The following is a 22,496-nucleotide window of genomic DNA, read 5'->3' as shown; positions in this document are numbered from 1 at the left end:
TTAATCATCAATGGCTGGCCAGCCAGGAGGGCCATTTCTCTCGTAGGGAGCCCAAGTCTGACCCTGCCTGCCCTGGCCACTTGACATCAGGTCCTAGGAGCCGAAGGGAAATATCCCTGTATCTTTAGCCTACCATTAAATCCCTTGTCAGGGCAACCCTTCAGTTCTAAGAAGTTCTGAATGCACAAACCCTACACAAGGCACAGGGGAGCAGGGCTGGCCCCAGGTGGATCATGCTGGGTTCATCTGGGGATCTGGCTCTCCGAGAAGCCTGTGGGCGCCTCATAAACAAGCCTGCTCAGTCTATCAGGCGGCTCCAGGGCCTCTGCAGAGCCAGGGATTGTGGGATCCACAAAAACTTTCTTTGCCCTGGTTCCGGGTGGGGAGCAAGAAACACCAGGGTCTAGAGTCACGGGAACTCATTCCCTGGGATAGAAAGCAGGCTTCTGAGATGGCAAGAGAATTTAAGGGGATAAAAAGTTCTGGGGCTCTGAGCCCACAGTTCTTTTCTAGGACAATATACCTCAGAAAGCCTGGGTCCCCCATCCCAGGAAAGGGGTAATGCCTTAGGCAGGCAGTGGAAAGCCAGCTGCTGCCTGGGAAGCAGCTGGGCTGGGCTAGACTGAGGCGGAGGCAAGAGTGGCACTGGGTGAGATTACTGGGGAGCAAGGGAGGGACCCAAACCCCAGCAAGTGCACTGAGACGCCTCAGGGAGTTTTTAAAGCAGCTCCCTCATGTGAGATGGATAGACTAGACCGTTCATAGGACTGATACATCTCTTACTTCTCCTTTCTTTTTAAAAATTTTTTTTTCAACGTTTATTTATTTTTGGGACAGAGAGAGACAGAGCATGAACGGGCGAGGGGCAGAGAGAGAGGGAGACACAGAATCGGAAACAGGCTCCAGGCTCTGAGCCATCAGCCCAGAGCCCGACGCGGGGCTCGAACTCACGGACCGCGAGATCGTGACCTGGCTGAAGTCGGACGCTTAACCGACTGCGGCACCCAGGCGCCCCCTTACTTCTCCTTTCAAGTGAAAATGGATGTTCTAAACTCCCAAAGAAAGCCGTTTGGGTCCCCAAACTGTCTGATCTTGAAACATCAGTGTTTCATGGGTTGCCAGAATATCCTCTCAGGACACCATATCCCGATATATTGTAACCATATCCGTATTGTTTCAGAGACTGGACGGAATTCTGAGTTGCAGACGGGTGGGAGTCAGAACTTACCAGTTGAGGCTCATTTTAAAAACGAACCGGAGGCCCGGCCGGCAGAGCTCAGAGACCCCGGAGCTAGTGACTGAAAAGGCGGGACGGGAACTCAGAGCACTGGTTGACCCACTACACCCGGCTGAGGGGTCAGTGAGCATCACTTGCAAACCTGTGGAATGTTTTGCTTCTGAGCACTGGAGGCATGTTGAGGGCTTCCTTGTCCCAGGAGAGCTTAGTGTGCTTACTCCCAGCAGAGCACCATTCCTAGGTGGCCTTACCCTCCCTTCTCCCGGGCAGATATAAAGCTCGACCTACTGGAGAACACATTAGGATTCAGTGAGGAATAAAACTTTTCTGGGGAAAGTGAGGAAGCAGAAGAAAACAGAAGAGGGCTCGGGGAGTAAAAGCATGTGACCAAGTCTTCCCTTTGTCTTAAATCCGGCACAAGACGATTTTCCAGGAGACTAGGCAACATCGCCACCTGGTGGCCATTGAGGGCGCATGCTTTAGAAAGGAGTAGAAATGCTGCGCCAGGGCTCCCCTTCTGATGCAAAACCCACCGTGCCCACCCTTCCCTCACCCCTTGGGGGGGGGTACAGTGGCATTTGGCACAGCGGGGCACCTGTTTAGGCAGCAGGAAGCTACACTGCCTGTCACTCCAGGCCAAGTGGGCACCCTTCACTCGGCATTAGCTGACAGTGTCTAGAAGGTTTGGGCTGACCAGCAAAATGGAAGCCATGTGTGCTGATCCACATGAGGGCAGGTGGGGTCTTTTAGGCTCCAAGACCTCCGAGAAGACATGGCCTTTCAAGGCTGTGAAGAAGCCTCACAGCCAGCCCTGTTTGTAGTCATCAGTCACCTGCTACTCCAGGTACTGAGGACTCCGAGGAGGTGGGGGTCTCCTACTGTCTATAAAGGCGACACTCCTTTCCCAAACTAATCCAGTCATCTGCCTTTGTAAGAGCTTCTCAGTCAATGGCGGGGGGGAGGTGGGGGGGGGGGAGCTTCTCAGTTAAAAAAAAAAAAAAAAGGAAAAGGAAAAGCCAACTTCTGCTCAGTCATCAGATGAACAGGGAGAGTGTTTTTAAAAGTAGTCATGGAGGCTATTATTGATCAAAGTCCAGCCATTTGCCAAGGTATATACACATTTTATTTAAAAAAGTTTACAGTTTTCATTATACACAACTATTAAGAGGTTATAGTCAGAGGAGGCATTTGTCCTGTTGACAGAAGTGCCCGCTAGATCATCACAATGCAAGGAAAAAGGTGGAAGGGAGGAGATAGGGCAAGGAAAAAAAATAAGCGATAAAAAGCTTAGATTTCAATTAAGGGCTGGTAAGTCCCTTTTATCTCTTCAAGTATCACACAATATGTACCAAATACAATCAGTAAATAATGGCCATTTCTTCCCAAGCCCACAGCCAAGACAGTATTTGCTGAATGGAGTCCTGGCCCCTCCTCAGGTTGCGTGGAGAACCTGAACAGCCGAGGGCCGCTAACTCCCCCTCCCCAAGGGGCCTCCAGGCCAATCCCTGACGGAACCACCAAGGTGTTCAGTGGCCAGAGAAAATAGGAACATGGATTCAGAAGTCCAGAGAAATGCAGGTCTTTGCGCCCAATCAGAAAGGATTTGATTTTAGTCAAGGCGGCTATGAACCCGGTTAGGAAGTTGATGAAATAAAAAAGAACTCTTGCTAACTTTTGTTAATGGCTTTCACTCTTCTGATTGAGTCCCTAGAACATAGAAGGGCCGTCTGCCATTCAAAATCAAACACCGGTTCCCAGAAAGCGGGGGTCTAGAAACTTCACCCATGAAGGCTAGCAGAGGACCTGTCTTTCATGATTCTCAGCCATCATAACAGGAGGCCTAATAAAAAGCAAGTGTCAGTCCAAGGCCGACCAGACCAGGGCTTGAGAGAGCATTTCGAGGGGAGACACTCCTCAGGAGCCTGGATCAGCCAGTTGGCAATGAGAACGGCTTCTCAAGTGGAAGAACAATGTTAGGTACTGGAGACAGATACGGCAACTTCTGGTAACGACCTCACTAGTATAAAATGCTGGTTGAAACCGCACAGGAACCTCAGGGAGGGCGAGAAGGTTGAAAGCACATGAGCAAACTGCCAGCATCTAGCTTGGCTACCACTGAATGCAACCCACCAGGCCCCCCGCGCTGGGGCTGCAGGACGGCAGCGGTCACGTGCTGCGGGCTGCGGCCACCTCGCTCGTCGCTTTTGGCGCGAGCTTGAGCTCGGCCATTTGAACAGGGGCAGAGGATGGCTTGCGCTGGTCAAACCACAAGGTAAGACTTCAAAATGAACCATGGGTATGCTAAGAAAGGGAGGGAACCTGCCAGAAGCAACTCCGACCTACGACCACCACCTTTAAAAGCAATAACGTTCAGCCTTTCTGAGGGGGCTCTGGGTGCTTTTCTGAGCATTATGATGGGAAACCTGGAAAAGCTTTTGGTGCCGTGACACCCCCTGCCTTACTGCATCTCATCTATTACTGGGGGCCCAGAGTCCTCTGATTCACAGCCAGGCCTCCTCCTAGCTCCCGCTGCACCTAGAAGCATGGTCTCCGCCTCCAGCCTCCCTCTCCCAGGTACAGGAAGGGACAAAAGTTAGCATAGAAAGGGATTCTGTCCGACTTATCAAAAACCGGTTTCTCGGAGGAGAGGGAAAGCCCCACACAGAGCCCAAAACATGCACGGGACCAAGGTGAGCGCCCAGAAAGGACAGATTTGCACAGAATGAGAGGGTACAGCGTGATTTGGGTAGCAATTCCAGGAGCCTCCGTGTGCTAACAGGGAGCCTCATCACATCTTCATCAGACAGACTTGGATGGACAAACACACACGCACACATGCTACAGCCATGCTACACTCAGATCTGCTCCTTAAGCCCTGCAACCTCCCCAACACGTCTTTGTCTGAGAATTCCACACCACCAGGCTCCCAGTGCCAGAGCGCTCCGTCGGTGGGGAGCTGTGATGTCTTTTTATTCGAGAAAAGCGGATCTAGTTGGGGAGCGGAGCTGTGGCTCACACACATTCCCCTAAACTTGGCTCTACTAGCTTGTTTTTTTTTTTTTTTTTTTGACAAGATTAAAAGCAATTATTATCTGGACATTATTTTTTTTGAAAGGTAATTAGAACACTATTGTTTATACAATATTGAAAAAATACAATTTTTTATTGTTTGAACTCAAATCACCACCCAGCACTTTAAAGCCTACCCTAAGTCGCACCTACAATTTAAACGGTTATAGCACAAGCAAGCTGCTAATTCAGCAGGTAAGCAGGTTAGTGCCAGCAGAGACCCTCCCTCCCCCAAAGTAATGAGAAGACAACGCGCTAGCAAAGAGTTAAAGCACACCATTCCATGTTAAATAGTTAACTACCCCTCCAACAAGCCACAAATGCTAGATAGATAACTCAGTACGGTTAACTAACCACAGCCCTACATAACTGCACTTTAAAAAAAATGTCTTTTTTAAGGAAACCTTTTGCTTCATGCCCGTAATTAACATAAGTAAATTCTTTGTCTTTTATTTAGGAAAATAATCATGCTAAGAGCAAGTTGTACTTCATATAGCTTTTTAAAGAAAAGACTGATTGTGCTTTTTGAATAAAAAAAGATAGGGTATCTTCCAACCTCACGGACTCAAACCTTGTGAAATAGTTAGCACTTCTAAACTAAGACACACATCAGAAAGAAAAATCATCCCGGTGGGACACTCAAAAATTGTCTTGAGAAAGTTTTAGGATTGGCTAATTCTGCTATTGTCCTATTGGTTGTGGCAAAAAAGGGATACAGACTTGCTGTCTAAAGTTCTCCAAATTCAGCAGGCAACACTCCTGTTTGAAGAAAACCCTGCCGGCAACCTGGACCTATGGTTAGCTGAGCAAACATTTGATTAGCAGGCATTTTCAACTGTCTGATTTCCTCTTAACACTTACAGGAGAGAACATTTTCCTCCTTCAAAACCTGTTCTACCACATCGCATTTCCGAATCTTCCCTCCTATCCAGTCACACTCTGAAAACAGCGGTTTTTTTCCCATGCAGAGTCACTCTGGGTACAAGGACCTTTATTTGTTCCAATTATTACTCATTTTAAATTTAGAATGTGTGTTGGGTCTAAAATACCCGTTTCCCACTCCCACAAGTAGATGATGACCAGGCCGCTGCCAAGAGCGGCAGCAGAAGAGAAAACAAACCCAAAACATGAACGAGAGCACCCAGGAGTCACAGCCACCAGACGGGTCTTCTTGCGAGTCTAATGGTCCACTGAGTGGCTGCCCAAGGAGGAGGCCATCTCTTGGTGAAGATTAAATTTGCACCTTGTCTAAGCACGATTCACACACACACACACACACACACACACACACACACACACCAAAAAAAAGCCCCAACCACAACAACAACATAAAAACACCCACAACCACCCTCCAATTTATAGCTCTCAGTCCAGGGTAGCAGTCCCAAAGTGGCCAACAGGATAGGGATGTGACTCTGCACGTGCTGGATGAGACGAAACAACTTCTCTTCTCCTCCTGTCCTGTCCTCTCAAAAAGGTACGGATTATAAGCTCTACCCCCAAGAAAAAGAATCAGGTTCAGAAAACACTTCCAAAACGTTCTCCAAAGCAAAACACTTGCGGCTGCGGGGCCTGGTAGCGAGAAGGGCAGGAATCTACATATAAAAATGTACTTAAAATCCAGAGTCAAAAAATTGTTGTTAGGTTTCAATACTCCAATTAGCTCCCTGTTTTAAACTGTTACTCCGCGGAAACGGGGCCACCAAGGCTTCCCGGGAAGGAGCGGTTGGGGATCTGCCGTGGTGGCTCTAGGTGATCCCACAGCAGGTGCAGGCCTTCCTCCCCGCCCAGTTCCTCCCGACCGTTTTGAAAAAGCGCTATATTCTATCTTCACGTCCAAGAGCTGGTTGGTTTGGTTTGTGTCTTTGGAACCATCAATAAAAGAAGCCACTTTTTCCTGTTATTTTTACTCACGTCTATCTATCAGAGCGGCTGTTTCTTTCGACAGTTCAGTAGCACACAGGCTGACTTGGCCAAATGGACTTATGAATGCATGCATTCGGACCGCATATTGCTACCAAAATGGAATGTGGGGATATGCTATGCACCTCAGGTTGAGAAATGACCAGGAAATCAAGATCTAAAGGGTGATATATAATATATATATATCAATGCTATTATTCATAAAAACCTTGTTTAGTAATAAAAAAAATTGCTTTGTTTAAATATGAATATTATAGTCTGCTTCTCATGGTTAGGAAATAATAGTCTTTCTGAAAAGCAGGTGCTTTTTCTACTACAACTCCATATCCTGGGCCTCATCTTCCGAAAAGTCAGACATAGAACTCTCCGACGAGCTGTCACCGGTGCCCTCTTCCTGCTCTTTCAGTGCCTCCTCCGTCGCATATTTCTGGATGTACTCTGCACAGAGGGTGGGGAGAAAGAAAACACAGGGGTAGTGAGCAGGCAGGCGCGCGCTTCAGTGACCCCCAAGCTGGCAAAGTCCCAGGGAAGTTTGAGCTTTCCTTACCTGCCAGGGGGGCGGGGGGAAGAAAAGAGGCCAGTTACTATGGTCACTAAAAACTAAAGGGAAAATCCCTCGGAAGACGTCTTTGGAGTTCGTGCATTCTGCCCCCTTAGTAAGGGAGGCAAAGCAGACACCTGACTTGCAGAAATCTGAGTCTCCATCCTAGGACTCCCTTGGGCCATCACCTGCCAGGTGGATGTGTACAAGGCAGCCGCAGGGCAGGGGAGAGCCGGCAGACATCCGGGATGGTGTGGGTGCGAACCGGCCTCCGGTTCTGCTGCCGGGGCGCCCTCGTTCTTGCCTTGTTGGGGTGTCCATGTGCTTGCGCTCCTCCAAACTCGCAGAACTGGGAAAACGTGAACCTCACGCTTTCTCTTTATCTCCGTGTTAATAAAACTATTCACCTCCCAGGTAGAACAGGACTAGGTATGATTCCATGGTAATTTATAAGGAAATCCCCCATCATTTTTAGACTTGCAGTTATATAATTATAGTCAGCCCAAATCTATTATTTTAAGAATAGATTTTAGTCTAAACAGATCCTGCCTGTCAGGTTTTTGAAGCAGCTGGTAAAACAGTCTCTCAATCTGCTCAGGAATGAGCTGCTATCTGGAGACACGGCTCACCCGAGTGACTTTATCATCTACTATTTACCTGAAGATTTATGCTGCTGTAGTCTAGGCTGAACATGCTGGCTGAAAGTTTTAAGAGCTGCTGAACAAGCAAACAAACTTGTTCCTAAAAACTCGAAGTGCACACTGTTTTTAAGTAAATAGCTCACACATGATACGAAGAGACAAGACAGAACCCTGTTCAGAATGCCAGCAGGAGAGAAACACATCCTCACGTCCTTATGCTTTGTTTTTCTTCCTATGGAGTTGCAGGGATGCAGCACGAGAGGAAGAGAAGGAAATCTGAATAATGTAATGCAGGGGCCTAGCGAGGACTATTTTTTTTATATTTTTAAAGGGTTGTTTAAAAAGAAAAAAAAGAATGCGTGACGGAGACTCTATGTGGCCAAATCTGGCCCTATTTACAGAAAAAGTCTGCAGACTTCTGACTTAGAGCCCTACGGATTCCTCATAATGAAGCTTGATGCGGAGATGAGGTTTCAAAAGCTTCTGACTAGGTAAGAACTTACCTTATCTTTTAGGCAGAGAGAATGGTTTATTAGTCTTAGAAATTTTATTTTTACCCTCTAGTGGGTCAGTTCCTTTGCTTCATTTGTAGAAAGAAGTGGCTGCACTTTGACACTGTTGACACTGTAACGTGATACTTATTAGCTCTCTTCGTATATTCAAGGGAACAAATATGTTTTAAGTGCTTACTAGGTCAAGGCCTTTCAGGAGATAGAAAAATGGAAGAGCAAGGTCAGTGATGAGCAGGAGACAAAGACGCAGATAAAAGCAGTTTGCTGCCAAGCGCCATCGGAGAGAAGCCTGGAGGAAGGGGCTCCAGCCTCTGAGAGCCAGGAAGACAGGCACGCGTGCGCTGACCCTTGAGGGAACTGTCAGCTGCAGCGAAGGAGACGCCATTCCAGGGGGGAAGCACAGGGGAGAAGGAAGTGGCTGGGATGGTAAAATGCAACACTGAGAACTACACTTGTAGCTGAAGCACATAAGGCAAAATGTATAGGTCTTGTAATAGGCTGTATGGTGGGTATATGGTTAAGTTACTCTGTTCCGTTTTTGTTTTTTTTGTAGGGTTGAAACTTCCCTGAAATAGGGTGTACTGTAATATGTATTGTAATAATAGATAGTTGGGTATCTGAAACTCATCCAATTTGATGGTCACATATTGATACATTTAGGAGTGCAGGCACAGATGTAGATCACACAGAGTGAGAGAGAGCCCTGAACAGCAGGCCAAGGTGCCACGCAGTCAAGGTTTTAAGCAGAGAGTGCCCCATCTTTAGACAGCTCCACTGGTGCCCGTCTGTCCTACAGGCAGTTCATATTTACCTGATAAAAAAGCATCAACTATATATGAATGCTGACTAATATCCATGGTAAGAAAGGTTACATACCCTGACCTCTAAGGCTAGGCATGGAAATGTCTGGTAAGGCAGCCTGGGAGAGAGGTCACATCTAGGCACACTTTTGGAAATCGTCTACTTGGAGGGAAGTATCTACAGCTGTGAAGGGTGAATTAGCTCCCCAAGTGGTGACTGAGGATGAGAGAGGGCTGAAGATCTGGATCTTAAGAGAATGACCATGTTCAGGAATGGAATGAGAACAGCTGTCAGGAAGGGAAGGGACAAAATACCAAAGCTGCAGAGAAGTCAGGATAATGGGTCTTAAGAAGGGTCCAAATGAGTAGGAAGACATGAGTTCACAGATGATCAGTAGAGGAGGGAACACAAACTAGACCTCAGGGGTTTAGGGCAAGGGAGAGAGAACTTTGAAAAAGGCTTCCGAAATGGGGGTGCTTCTGATAGGCTAGGGGTGGAGGAAACCCAGGAGGAAGAGGAAGACCAACAGGCTGGGGGCCAGAGGAGTGAGTCTAAGCAATTAGGATAGTTCTTCTAGCCCTGATTTTCAGATTACGAAGGAAGACAAATGATAGCCAACACTGACATTTCAGCAAGCTAAAATGCCCTAAAAGCTAGAGCTTGTCATTCTGAAATACAAATGTAAATCAGGTTTCTTTTGTAACTGGAACTACAGCGGGTCTGCACTAAAACAGGAATGGTGCTAAAGTGTTGAGGCACAATGAATGTACGAACCATAGAAATCCGCTCCACACCGAGGTATCTGTGGGTTGCAGACACGGTTAAGTGATTCCTATGCCATAATTTTAATAGAGTCTCATAATAGAATTTTATCTGCTTGAAACGGACTGCTCTTTTTCCCTTGAAATACAGGTTTATTTGGCTTTACAGATACTCTGCTACATAAATTAGATTTTAATTTGCAAAATACTTGAGACTTAATTAATTGGTGTAGATTTATTTCTGTTTTATCTCAACAAAAGTACCAAACAATACCCGACAGAGATCAGAGCAGGAGGAGAAAACAAAGAAAAGGTAAGCTATTGTTCAAAAAACAGCCTCAAACGCACCTGTCTCATACCTACACGGTGTAGAGTGAAGGCCTATCTAGTCCAGGCTCTTGCAAACTGTTTCTTTTTTTTTTTTTTAATTTTTTTTTTAACGTTTATTATTTTGGGGACAGAGAGAGACAGAGCATGAACGGGGGAGGGGCAGAGAGAGAGGGAGACACAGAATCGGAAACAGGCTCCAGGCTCTGAGCCATCAGCCCAGAGCCTGACGCGGGGCTCGAACTCACGGAGCGCGAGATCGTGACCTGGCTGAAGTCGGACGCTCAACCGACTGCGCCACCCAGGCGCCCCTCTTGCAAACTGTTTCTACTGCCACCTCTTGCAGACGGACCTCACAGGGGACACACAATTGGTAGGAGGTGACATTCCGAACTGCTATACAGATGGGCAAGTCACGCTCAAAATTAGGTGATACCAAAGCCTGCCATCTGGTTAAAGAGCAGGCCTACTTTCATGGACTCTGAATTCCTTCCCTTTCGGTGGGGGGGGGGGGACGGGCGGGGGGACTTTATCTACACTCTTCACTATGAAGGTTCTCAAGCACACAGTGAGGTAAAAACGAACACCAGAAAACCTCTGTGGAGTTTTAGAGGTTCTTTCAAAACTGTAAGTTCGTTTCCATGAACGTCACGTCTTATTAGCAGGTAAGCTGTTTAACAAAGACGAAGCGGGGTTTTACCTCCTGAAGGATGAGCAAGCTAGAGCTACTGCCACTGGTACCTTTCTAACTCAAACAGCACATTTCAAGTTTTACTAGAAAACTGAGCCCTGGGGCCAGGTATCTGCAGCAGATAAGAAATGGGCCCAGATGTAAAGTCTCCAAAGTCAAAGAAAACTAGTACGAGGCCAAGAAAAGAAGCCAGTTGGGTCTTCTTAATTCAATATGTAAAATGACACCAAAAAAAAAAAAGTATAAGGATAAAGTTGGCGTTTCTCAACTTCCAGTTAACTGCTTTCCTAAGGGGCCAGGATGACACTGTCTGGAAACAAATGTGAGGTTATGCCTTTCAGTTAATACTTAACTATCCAGTCCAACTTTCTAATTTTACAAGACGAGAGGAAGCAAATGAAGGCTGAAGTTCTTTTGCGCGGGTATCCACAGGGATTTCTGGCAGCGCCCAACACGTGCCTCCTGCTTTCTCATCCTCCCTTCTGCTCTCTCTCTCCTCTTCCTCCTTGCTGGGACCTTCAGCCTCCCGAGGTGTCCATGACCCTCGGAACTGTAGGGGCTAGTGAGCTCTGCTCCAGCCCCCAGACGGCGGTCTCTTTTTAGGCCTGTTTCAGTAACTAAGGGCTTTTCTTTTAATGATCTCAAAGCCCCAAAGACAGAACTTCTGTCTCCAGTTGAAACCATTTGCCTTCTTACCTTTAATTTTCTGCTTGTATTCTTCTGGTCGATGGAGGTACATGGCTGCAGCATCACCATTGAGAGGATCTATGGGGTTGGGATAGGCCAACAACTGGGGCAGGAAGGACTCAAATATATTGGTAAGATCTGAAAAAACAAACAGAAATATGTCACGCATAGAAAAAACAAGTTCTCCTAAATTTACTTGAATTCAGTAGTCAAAACTGCTTATCTTCCTAAATAACCATATCGAAGTTTTCCATAAAAGTGTGCTCTCTTATACACATGACCTATATCACATATTCCTTTCAATACCAATTGAAAAATGTTTACTTTAATTTTAATTTGAAGAATCAGGAAAAAGGTGTACCTGATATTCGCTTTCAAAGGCAACTGTCCCAATTCTAATTCACTCCACATTTTAAACCAAGAATTCAGAAATAGTACATTTGTTTAATTAAAATGTGTGTCCCCATACTCAACATTCTTACAAAATGAGTATCTCTTAATACTGCCTTTTTCTACAGCTTTGAAAATCCCCGCTCTGAAAAGTATTCAAGCACCAGATCTTACAAAGAATTTTATATGCCTTGACGTTTAATTCAATTCTCATCAGCTTTAATGGACATAAATATAGCCAGGTTTGTTTTTTTTTTTTATAACCAGTTTTTCAATTCTTCTGGCTGATGAAGGCAGGAACCTACACAGACCACTTAAAATCATAGATAATTGTAAGACAGAGAAATATCCATTTATCGAATTTATTAACAGTCATTTTAGTAAACATTTATTGACTCCCGTCTTGCCACATGCAGCACAAGGTGGCGGGTATACACATGACATTTACACGCACAGCAAAGTCAACAAGAGCCCTGCAGTCACACAGTGTTTTATAAAGGGAACAGGCCTTGTAAACCTGTGAAATAAACGACACGTTCCCGCCACTTCGGTGATGCTATGACTCCAGTCCATTTGCTCCTCAGTTCACAGACCGTGAAGTGTGGATCTTAGCGCTTCCAGCTCTCTGCCCTGCGCCAGTTACTGTACCACGTTTGGTAGAGAAATTTCTCTTTCTGGAGGGAATGCTAAAGTATAGCATAAAAACTACCCTTTCATTTATTCTGCTCTTTTCATGTATTTTCTTTCCCTTTAGAGTGAGCACTCTTATGCAGTATTTTAAATGAGCGTTTGGTCAAAGCCAAATCACTTTAGATTAGTGGTTCTCAGCCAGCGATGATTTGGCGTCTGGAGAAAAATCTGGTTGTCACATCTGGACGGGGGAGGAGGACAGGTGGTGCCACCAGCACTCATGGACAGAGGCAGGGCTGCTGCTAAACATACTACAATGTACAGGACATCCCTTTACAACAAATAATTATCTGAGCCAAAATGTCAACAGTGCTGGGTTGCCTGGGTGGCTCAGTCAGTTAAGCATCCAACTTCAGCTCAGGTCATGATCTGACGGTTCGAGAGCTCAAGCCCCCTTTCGGGCTCTGTGCTGACAGCTTAGAGCCTGAAGCCTCCTTCAGATCTGTGTCTCCCTCTCTCTCTCTGCCCCTCCCCCACTCGCTCTCTTTCTCTCTCTCTCAAAAATAAACATAAAAAAATATATATATATTTTTTAATGTCAACAGTGCTGAGGTTGAGACATCCTGCTCTAGATAAAAGGGGTTGACAAACTTTTTCATAAAGGGCCAAAGTAAATACTTCAGACTCTGGGGGCCACATTAAGTCTCTGTTGTAACTATTCAACACTTAGCTCTACCACTGTGGCTCAAGAGCAGCCACAGACAATAGGTAAACAAATGGGTGTGGCTGTGTTCCAATAAAACTTCATATACAAAAACCAGGCTGCCAATGTTTGTCATCCTCTGCTTTAGAAAACCCTATGAATAAGGGACAACTCTTCCTTGTCAGCGTAAGGCTTCCTAACAGAGTGAGCAGCTGGGAGAATAAGCTAGAGCCACACTATTTAACAGAACTTTCTACAATAATGAAAATGTTCTGTATCTGCGCTGTCCAATATGGTAGCTGCTAGCCACATGTGGCTGTTGAGGCACTGTGGCTGGTGGGACTGAAGAACTGAATTTTTATTTCATTCTAGTTAATTGAAATTTATAGAACCACACATGACTAGTAGACCCCACACTGGACAGTTCAGGTATCGATAGTGATGTCAAGGACAGTCCCAGGACAGTTAGCACAGTGTTGCTCCCGGGGAGCAGGTATTGACAGAGCACGTTCATCTTGAACCCCAAGTTATGGGGACTTGGTATTACTATATGGACTGGAGCTATGTCACCTTCAATAGACTAACTTCCCAAAGAACAGCGTTATTATAAGATTCTCCGATACCAGGAAATGAGTGCAGAGATTCCTAGTCAAAAGAGCAAAACAGAAATAATCTTTCAAGGTAACCCCAATCACCTGCAATAAGGTTTTCCCTGTTATCTTACTTACAATTTTTTTTTAAAAAGGAAGCAAAAAAAAAAAAAAAAAAAAGGAAGCAACATCAACATAGTCAATAAACCACTCAAACTACTCAAAGCTCAAAGGCTGATAGAGAAATAGAGAAAAATAGAGAATAAAAAATAGAGGAAAATATTTATGCTGTAATGATGGAAGGAAAAAGTCCATAAAATGGCATTTGTCTAGAACTGGAAGTATGTACAGTACATATAATAGAAGTATTTAAAAAAGTCATCTTAAGGCAATAGGCTTACGACTTCTACTTTCACACTTCAAGTGACACTTTGCTTTTTTACCTTTAAAAACGGCATTTTCCTATAAGCGTGTCCTTTCTACTTTTGCATGTTTGAAATGTTTAAATAAAACACAAGTCTAAAAATTAAGGTAAATAAATTCTGAAGAAAAAACAAGGTGTGGAAGTTTTACAAACGAACACGATCCCAGAGAAGAGTTAATAAGAGTTACATCAACACTAATAATAGTAACAGGAATGGTAGCAGCCAGTGTGCTTACAAGCCAGGCCCTGGTAAACACTTCACATGTACACTCTTAGTTTCACTGCAGCCAAAGAGCTAATTACCATCTCCATTCTGCATATGGGGAAACTGCGGCACAAAGAGGTTATCCAACTTGTCCAAAGAGCGGATTTCAAACCTGGGCTTATCTATCATGCTGCCTTTGTCGGTAGATGAAATGAACGCTGTCTAAATTTTCATGACGGCACGAGCTACCACATCTGGGCATTCAAACTGCATATCCTCAGAGATGGCCACCCCCTACCTCAAAGTGTTCCCTTCTCACAAGTTCAAGGCCAGTAGAATGATCTAAGCAGAGAATGTTAAGGCATTTCTGTGGCTGAACTGTCTGATACTTCACAGAAGCAACGTGCTTGTTTTCAAGTAGCTCAATCACAGAAAAGTAGCCCACGGCTCTTCACGGATATCCGCATGTGGGGACCTGGGAGGTCTCCTGTTGCATCATCATTATAGGTGCTACTCAAAAAGGTTAGTAGCTGGGGTGCCTGGTGGCTCAGCAGGTGGAGTGTCCGACTCTTGGTTTAGGCTCAGGTCACGGTCCCAGGGTCGTGGTATCGAGCCCCATGTTAGGCTCCACGCTGATCATGGAGCCTGCTGAAGATTCTCTCTCCCTGCCTCTCCCTTTGCCCCTCTCCCCTGCTCCCCCCGTGCTCTTGCTTTAAAATTTAAAAAAAGATTATATATATATATAATATAAAGATTAGCAGCTGAATATTCCTATCAACAACAAAAACCTTAAAAAAAGTGTATTTTTATTCTCTTTAAGTAACTTCCAGAAGTGCTTTAGGACTTGAGAAATATGGCAGACAACATGTTTCATAACTAGGTGTTTCATGTGTTCCAGGAAGGGATTTTTATACCCTTTCCCCACTACTTTTAAGTTTCTCAAGCTACCAATAAGTGGCTCTGCCTAGGTATTTGTTCCCAACAAGTAAAAGAACCCTCAATTATTTGTTCTACCTTCCTGCGTTCTCCTGTCCTCCTGCATTAACACAGTTCTGATCCATTTTACAGATGTGCTGAGTCACACCTGTAAAACAGAAGAGCAGACAAGGAAAAGTACACAGCCCATTCCAGGCAAAGAGGGCAGATTTTAAAGACCAGGATGCTGTGGCTATGGGCATTTTAAAGTAGTAACACGACCCTGAAAGTGGCCGACAGAGTGATTACTATTGAGAGGGTCCTCCCCCACAAAACATCTCTACCAAATTGCAGATAGAAATGGTCTTTCAAGATAAATACTGGCAGAAAAGACCTAAACTACAAACCAAGAGTGAAATAAAGATACTCATCTTTGGAAAAATCCATCATAAAATGAATATTTTCCCCTAGAATTTAATAATAATAATAATAATTATAATTATAATAATAAATCAATAACAGTTCAAAGTCTTTTCAAAAAAAATTAATCTTGGGGCGACTGGGTGGCTCAGTCGGTTAAGCGGCCGACTTCGCCTCAGGTCATGCGTGAGTTCGAGCCCCACGTCGGGCCCTGTGCTGACAGCTCAGAGCCTGGAGTCTGTTTCAGATTCTGTGTCTCCCTCTCTCTGACCCTCCCCTGTTCATGCTCTGTCTCTCCCTGTCTCAAAAATAAATAAAACGTTAAAAAAAAAAATAAAAAAAATTAATCTTCTACTTTTTGAAAGGGAGAGAGCCAGACACAGGTTACGCAGTATAGAGATTATAGTCAGCTGGCTCCACTATTGGCTGCCTTAATTTTTCAAGGAAATCCAAAGATCCCAGAGAAGTATTTTTTAAGTTTATTTAGAGAGCACATGAGTGAGCAGGGGAGGGGCAGAGGGAGTGGGAGAGAGAGAATCCTAAGCAGGTTCCACACTGTTAGCACAGAGCCCAATGTGGGGCTCGATCTCATGGACCAGGAGATCATGACCTGAGCCAATATCAAGAGTCAGATGCTTAACCCACTGAGCCACCTTGAAAAGTATGGTTTTTGATGAGCTTTGGACTAAATCAGCATTTATAAAAATGCAGTCCATTAAGACAGATTCTTCAGCCTGATCTTATAGTAACAATATTAGAACACTCAGTCCTCAGTTTAGGCACTTAAACTAGTAATTTATATTCATATTTAATTTTTAAAAACACTCAAATCATACTGATCTCTCATCAAAAGAAGCACCATTTACCCCCTTCGGTCCAGAGCAATGGTTCCTAGGTAAGTCTAGGTCCTGGGCTGTTTGTCCATCAGAATTACCTGTGGAGTTTTTTCAAAACATGCATGCTGAGACCTCATACCTACCCCACGGACCCTGACTTAGGATAGGCTGGCATCCGTGTGTATGGAAATGCATAGCCAGGAAACACTACCTACACTATATACCCATATCCATAGAGAACAAATGGGAAGAGGGCCCTCTGCGTGTGGTTTCTCTGAAAATATTCAGGGCTCTCAGCTAAGTTGCTCAGGAGGCTCTAGTGGAACTACTCCCTGACCCTTTCAAGCATTCCTTCCTGCACACTGCTATCACTGTCACTTCCTCCAGGTGGAGGTATTCTGAACTAATGGTTGGAGAAAGTGGATCCATTTTAGAGGGGCAAGAAAGGAAGGGCTGCTTTAGAGCAGAAGAGGCAGCGATGTGTATCACCTAACACACTGTGGACATCGGGTAGACTAGTAAATTCCATTAGACCAGACGCTCTCCAGCAAAATGGCAAACCACAGATGGAAAACCTAGAAGACCACAAGCCTAATCTCAGGCCTTCCACTGACTTGTTCTTTGACCTCGGGCAGGTCTCTTCCTCTCTGCATCTCAGTTTCTTCATCTGCAAAAAGGGAAGTATAATACTGCAGTTCCTCACAAGGAAGAATTACACATCACTAAAAAGGACTGTAGAATAGGCTTCATAGGGCATCAAACGACTAGACTAAAATATTTATAAAAATACGCCACCTTCTTAGAGTAGAAATTTCAGCTACCTGTATCCCTCAAGGAATACATGTTAATTAAAATGAGTCACACAGGGGGGAAAAAAAGGCACCAACGGTTAAAGTAAAGCCACCCTACTCCAGGTGACTCACAAAAAGACAGTACATGACTTAGAAGAGAAAACACAGGAGGGGATGAATCACATATCATGTTTTATTCTTGGCTGTTTACAAACCAGTGACCAAAAGTTATTTCTTCTTCCTCTATTTCCTCTGAACATTAAAATGAAAACTTTGGTCAAGCATGCTGCTATCTTCAGGTTAAAACCCTGTGGATGCCCAAAGCTTGATGTGGTCTGGCCCACCAGAAACTAGAATTGCCAGGGAGGCAGTTCCCCCAGAGACATTAACTTGCCTAATACTCATTTGTTTTGTAGCTTTAACACCCAAAATGCTGTAACTTAGAAAGCACCATGAATATACACGCACAGTCATGACTAGGTGTCGAGAATCATCAAAGCCACTCCCCCTCTCCTCAAAGGCCACCTATCCCTCTGCCCCCTTTCGTAATCTACTCCTTGTCCCCCACATGCCCAAAGCCCTTTTAAAGACCTTTTAAAGCCAAATAACATACAGAAATAAAAATCTGCTCGGAAAGACATCATTCATTTGCACAGCAGTGTGAACTCTGAGGTGTTTGCAATTTTGGAAGTAGCTCCATATACGCTTACTCGGGGAAGCTCATCATCTTGCAATTTTAAAGAAACAAGTCTGTGCTGGTAACTACCAAATCTTTCTAATCAGCCCTTTATATTTCTGGTCTTATCAAACTTGATATGCCTGAAATTACTTCCCAGAAAACTTAATCTTTTTTTCCTGATACCTAAGTAGACTCTAACACCCTTGTCCCTAAGGCTGCAAACCCCCAGAAGGACTTTGGCTACGCCTTTTCCTCCTTTATTCCATGTACTACTCATGTATTCGGGCAGTTTTCCAGACTCGCTACCTGTCTAAAAACGGCTCTGGTTCTTCTGTTTTCCCTGGTGTGCAACTACACCAAGTCCATTGTAGCATTCCACCCCAGATCAGGGCAATCACCCTCCTCGGTGGCTTTCCAGGCTCCAAACTCTTGCCTCTGTCACCAAAGAAGCTTCCTTAAAACAATCACTCAGGTCATTTCCCATCAAGATCAAGTCCCTCTTGTTTTCCTTCCAAACTCTTCATATTCCAGAAGCATGCTATCCAAACAAACTTAGAGTTCATTGGTCCCCTCCCCTCTGATGGAGGATCTCTGGCTTCTCAAGTTGAAATTCACTGTTAACCACAACTCCTTACAGTATTTATCTGTCCCATAATTCAACAGGGAGCAGGGCTGAGAAGAAGAAAATAAAAGTTCCACTCACAATTAGAGGTAAAAATGTGGAGAAAAGTCACAAGTTGTTGATTCTAGTGGGCTAGAACTAACGATTCTCTAGGACTTACACAGATCTCTGTCCATGGACTTTCAGCCATTATGGTTGAAGCTAATGGCTAAATAGTTGAGATCAATGGAAAATTTCAACCATGTTATTCATATCCTTGATTTATTAGAGAAAATTAGCAGCCGACCTTTCAAAACCCCATTAATTGACTTTTGTTCATCTTACATGCAACTGTAGTTAATCCATCATAAACTGCTAAGCCAGTCATAAATTTATATGCATTCAGAGGAAAACCAACCATAAAATCCATTTCATTCAATTATTTTTTTGTAGGGGTGAGAAGGTACCTACTATATGTATAAAAAACACATATAATGTACATGTAGTCATATTTTTATCAGACTGAAACAGGGCAGATAAAATCTTCAGATTTCTTTATTTAATAATTTGGGTTAACTGATAGATGTTAGCTAGCTAGCTCCTAAGAAGTTGGAATATTAATGATGGATTTTTAAATTTCTCCTGCTTACAGTCTGTGAACACTAAAAAATGTAAAATTCTACCCTCACAAACGAAGAGGAGCCAGAAACCTATAAACTTCTTCAACCTGAGGAACGGCATTTCTTATGCTCAAGCAGTCGTTCTATGTGCAGGACTTGGTAAGCAGGGACCGTAAAAGGTGACAGACATCTTGAGGAAAACTTCAAAAACGCTGCTCAGGAGGAGTGCCCTCAGATAGGCAGGTGGACTTAAAGAAGAAATGGCTTCGAGATTAAAAATAATATTCTCTAGGGGCGCCTGGGTGGCTCGGTCGGTTGAGCGTCCGACTTCGGCTCAGGTCACGATCTCACGGTCCGTGAGTTCGAGCCCCGCGTTGGGCTCTGTGCTGACAGCTCAAAGCCTGGAGCCTGTTTCAGATTCTGTGTCTCCCTCTCTCTCTCTGCCTCTCCCCTGTTCATGCTCTCTCTCTGTCTCAAAAATAAATAAACGTTAAAAAAAATTTTTTTTAAATAAAAAATAATAATATTCTCTAAAGAACTAATTCAAATCCCACTTCAGTGAGGAAAACCTATTCCTGCAGCTGTTCTGAGGGCACACACACGGCGAGCAGAAGCAGACCACCCCACAAAGACTTCCTGTGGTGCCATGGCACAGGACCAGCTGGCCACAAGGCTTGCCACACCACACTTGGTTTACTGAATGCTGACACGCTGCTAACGGAATCGTATATCAAGCCACCAATCTGCTGGAGGATGAATTCAAGAATGTATCCAATTACTTCACCGAGAGGGTCTCCTGTGTTTATGTGGATAAAATACGTAAAAGGTCTGAATTCATCAGATTTACAAATGTTCTCGAGTTAGTCCATGGGGATCTTTTAAAGACAGAATAAGGTCTTATGAAGAGGGTCATGCAAGCAAAAAGCCAAACGCTTCCCTCCTCACACCTTTCAAAAAAAAAAGTGCAATTAGTAGGAATAACAATTAATGAACAAAAAATTTTTGCAACACGATTGATACACTGAATCTCACCAGTGGTAGCATTATAATTTTTAAGTATTCCAAAGTAAAAACAGGTATTTTGGTTATATGTTGGAAAGGGCAATGTCAAAGACATAGGGAACTAAACCCTGGACGAACACCAGATACATTCCGCTAAGTGCCAGATCACCAGGCCACCAACCAGAGGTGTGTAGTTACAGAACATGGAACGTTTTGTGGCATGCTGCCAGACTTAGAAAAATCATCTCCCGTCTACTGCAGTTCCCTCCCCCAGCGTACTTAAACTGTAGACATCTACAGAAGAACACGAACGCTGCTAGAGATCGGAAGGAAGAAAACAGGTTCCTGTTCACCAGAGACACGTCCTTTGTTGCCAGGTCGGTCTCAAACACTTTCCACCTTACTCGGGTGCTCTTTAGAGGGTTCATCCTAATTCAAACCTGGTAGGACCCTGCTTACCTTAAAAGACTGCCAGCTGAAACAGTAATAGGGTTTGTTATTAACTTTTCAGAAATGAGGGCAATTAATGTATAATTAGCTAGCTGGTATTCTTACAGTCACACCAAAACTCATTTTTAAAGTTTTTAATTACTAGATAATAATTTAGTTTGTCTTTGAGGTCAGGAGCAAAGATATCTTCATGCAATTACCAGATAAGGGGCCACACATGGCAAAGACTACCTCTATGCAGTGATCACAAGCAAATGAAGAGAAAACAAATCTGTATCATCACGACTGGGCCCTAAAACTGAAGCCTCAAAAAAGCTAGAACATAGCTGTGTCTCTCTGGAAGGGCCACAGCCTGGCTCATGTCCTACCCTCTGCAAAGCCTGACCACTCCATGATCCTGATACTGACCACCAGTGAACACGAATAGGGTTTTTTTTAAGGAGTTTCTGCAAGTTTTTAAATTCAATTCTTAAATTCTGTGCACAGTTAATTAATCTCTTGGGCCACATGCCAACGCCACATCTGAGTATCTCCAAGCAGACAGACAGAGGAGGTAGACCATGGAGCTAGCTAAGTACTGTTGAAGCCATCAAATACCAAACTCGGCATGTTTCTTTACCTCCTACAGTTGACATTTCCCCCACAGCACTGGAAAGAAACTGCTCTATCTGGCCTCTAAGAGACTTATAATGACATCCAGCTGTTCCAAAGGCAGGATGATGTTTATGATTCCACCATGGACAGATCAATACTGAGTTCTCGAGCCTGTTCTCAAATGTTAGTTGTTGGCCAATCATCCATGCAGACAAATGCATGTATCTCTTGTCTGCGCAGCTACATTAAAGTGGCTAGAAAACGCAGTTAGCAAGCACTAGTGAACACAAAGCATTATTTTGAGACACAGTTACCTTTAGCCAGAATTTTAATTGTTTGGAAAGACTCACAGGCTACCTGACTGAAAAGAGGGATGGAATAAATATTTCCAGCAGGAGAAAGCTTAAATTCATTAGGCCCACAGTATAGTACTATTAAATAAACTTATAGTTTAAAATTGTTCTAAATGCTTAGTAAAAGAAACTTCGTTTCTCTTGTCTATTTTTAATCTCAAAGTCCCTGAAATACTCCTTTTGTTGTAGGCAACTTCATTTGTCTATGATTGACTCCCCAGATGACTCTAGGGGAAGTAATTTCCCAAATGTTGATTTTTCTCACCAGCAAAATAAGAGGAGTATCCAGTCCATTGGCTAGCAACCCTAAAGGTGAGAAAGAATAAAATTGTAAACTGCCCAATTTTATAAGAAAATTGTCTTTGACCTTACTTGTCCACAACTTAATCCACAAAATAAGTCATTTACCAAGTCAGTTGAGAAATGAGTAAAATTAAACCGGAGAGAAACACAACTGACAGAGGTCAAGAATGCATGGCCCAGGGGCGCCTGGGTGGCGCAGTCGGTTAAGCGTCCGACTTCAGCCAGGTCACGATCTCACGGTCCGGGAGTTCGAGCCCCGCGTCAGGCTCTGGGCTGATGGCTCAGAGCCTGGAGCCTGTTTCCGATTCTGTGTCTCCCTGTCTCTCTGCCCCTCCCCCGTACATGCTCTGTCTCTCTCTGTCCCAAAAATAAATAAACGTTGAAAAAAAATTAAAAAAAAAAAAAAGAATGCATGGCCCAGAACGGTGGGAAAGAAATTAAAGCTGAATTGCGGTGGCGGTACTGGGGCCTCCAAGAGTGTGGGTAGAAAAGCCAACTGTGGATAAAACCTATTTGGGGAAAAAGGGAAACTGGAAAATAGTAGGAATGCTTAAAAAGCTACCTGTGGCTTAATGAACTTTCCTTCCATCAATTTTTAAAATTACAGTTGTTTCTGAAACTAAAATTCAGATCCCCTTGGCTGCATTTTAAATTGTCCAGAGCTTTTATCATTGTGTCTGGAAGAGCAGGAAGGGATACAAAAAAAGAAAGCAAGAAAAAGATGTTATCACACAGGAAATCAAAACGAATCAATTTTGTGATGGCATCTGCTACTCTCCTTTTAATGGCACAAGAGTAAC

The 22,496-nt window shown here is 44.1% G+C and overlaps 1 protein-coding gene across 5 annotated transcripts in view; it reads right to left on the bottom strand.

Annotated features, from left to right (window-relative positions):
* Positions 1 to 2,337: 2,337 nt before the first annotated feature.
* UBE2H (ubiquitin conjugating enzyme E2 H) overlaps positions 2,338 to 22,496 on the bottom strand; it is a 103,215-nt gene continuing 83,056 nt past the window's right edge. For all 5 annotated transcript variants that reach the window (XM_040471983.1, XM_040471984.1, XM_040471980.1 and 2 more), the window contains 2 exons: positions 11,200 to 11,328; positions 2,338 to 6,667 (listed from right to left, as the gene is read on the bottom strand). In XM_040471983.1, coding sequence (XP_040327917.1) covers positions 6,543 to 6,667; positions 11,200 to 11,328 — 254 coding nt within the window. In that variant the 3' untranslated portion in view covers positions 2,338 to 6,542. The remainder of the gene's footprint in view (positions 6,668 to 11,199; positions 11,329 to 22,496) is intronic.

Source organism: Herpailurus yagouaroundi, unplaced genomic scaffold (genome assembly GCF_014898765.1).
Source record: "Herpailurus yagouaroundi ecotype Mexico unplaced genomic scaffold, PumYag 100, whole genome shotgun sequence".
Taxonomy (NCBI): Eukaryota; Metazoa; Chordata; class Mammalia; order Carnivora; family Felidae; genus Herpailurus; species Herpailurus yagouaroundi.
This window is presented reverse-complemented; position numbering and strand designations above follow the sequence as displayed.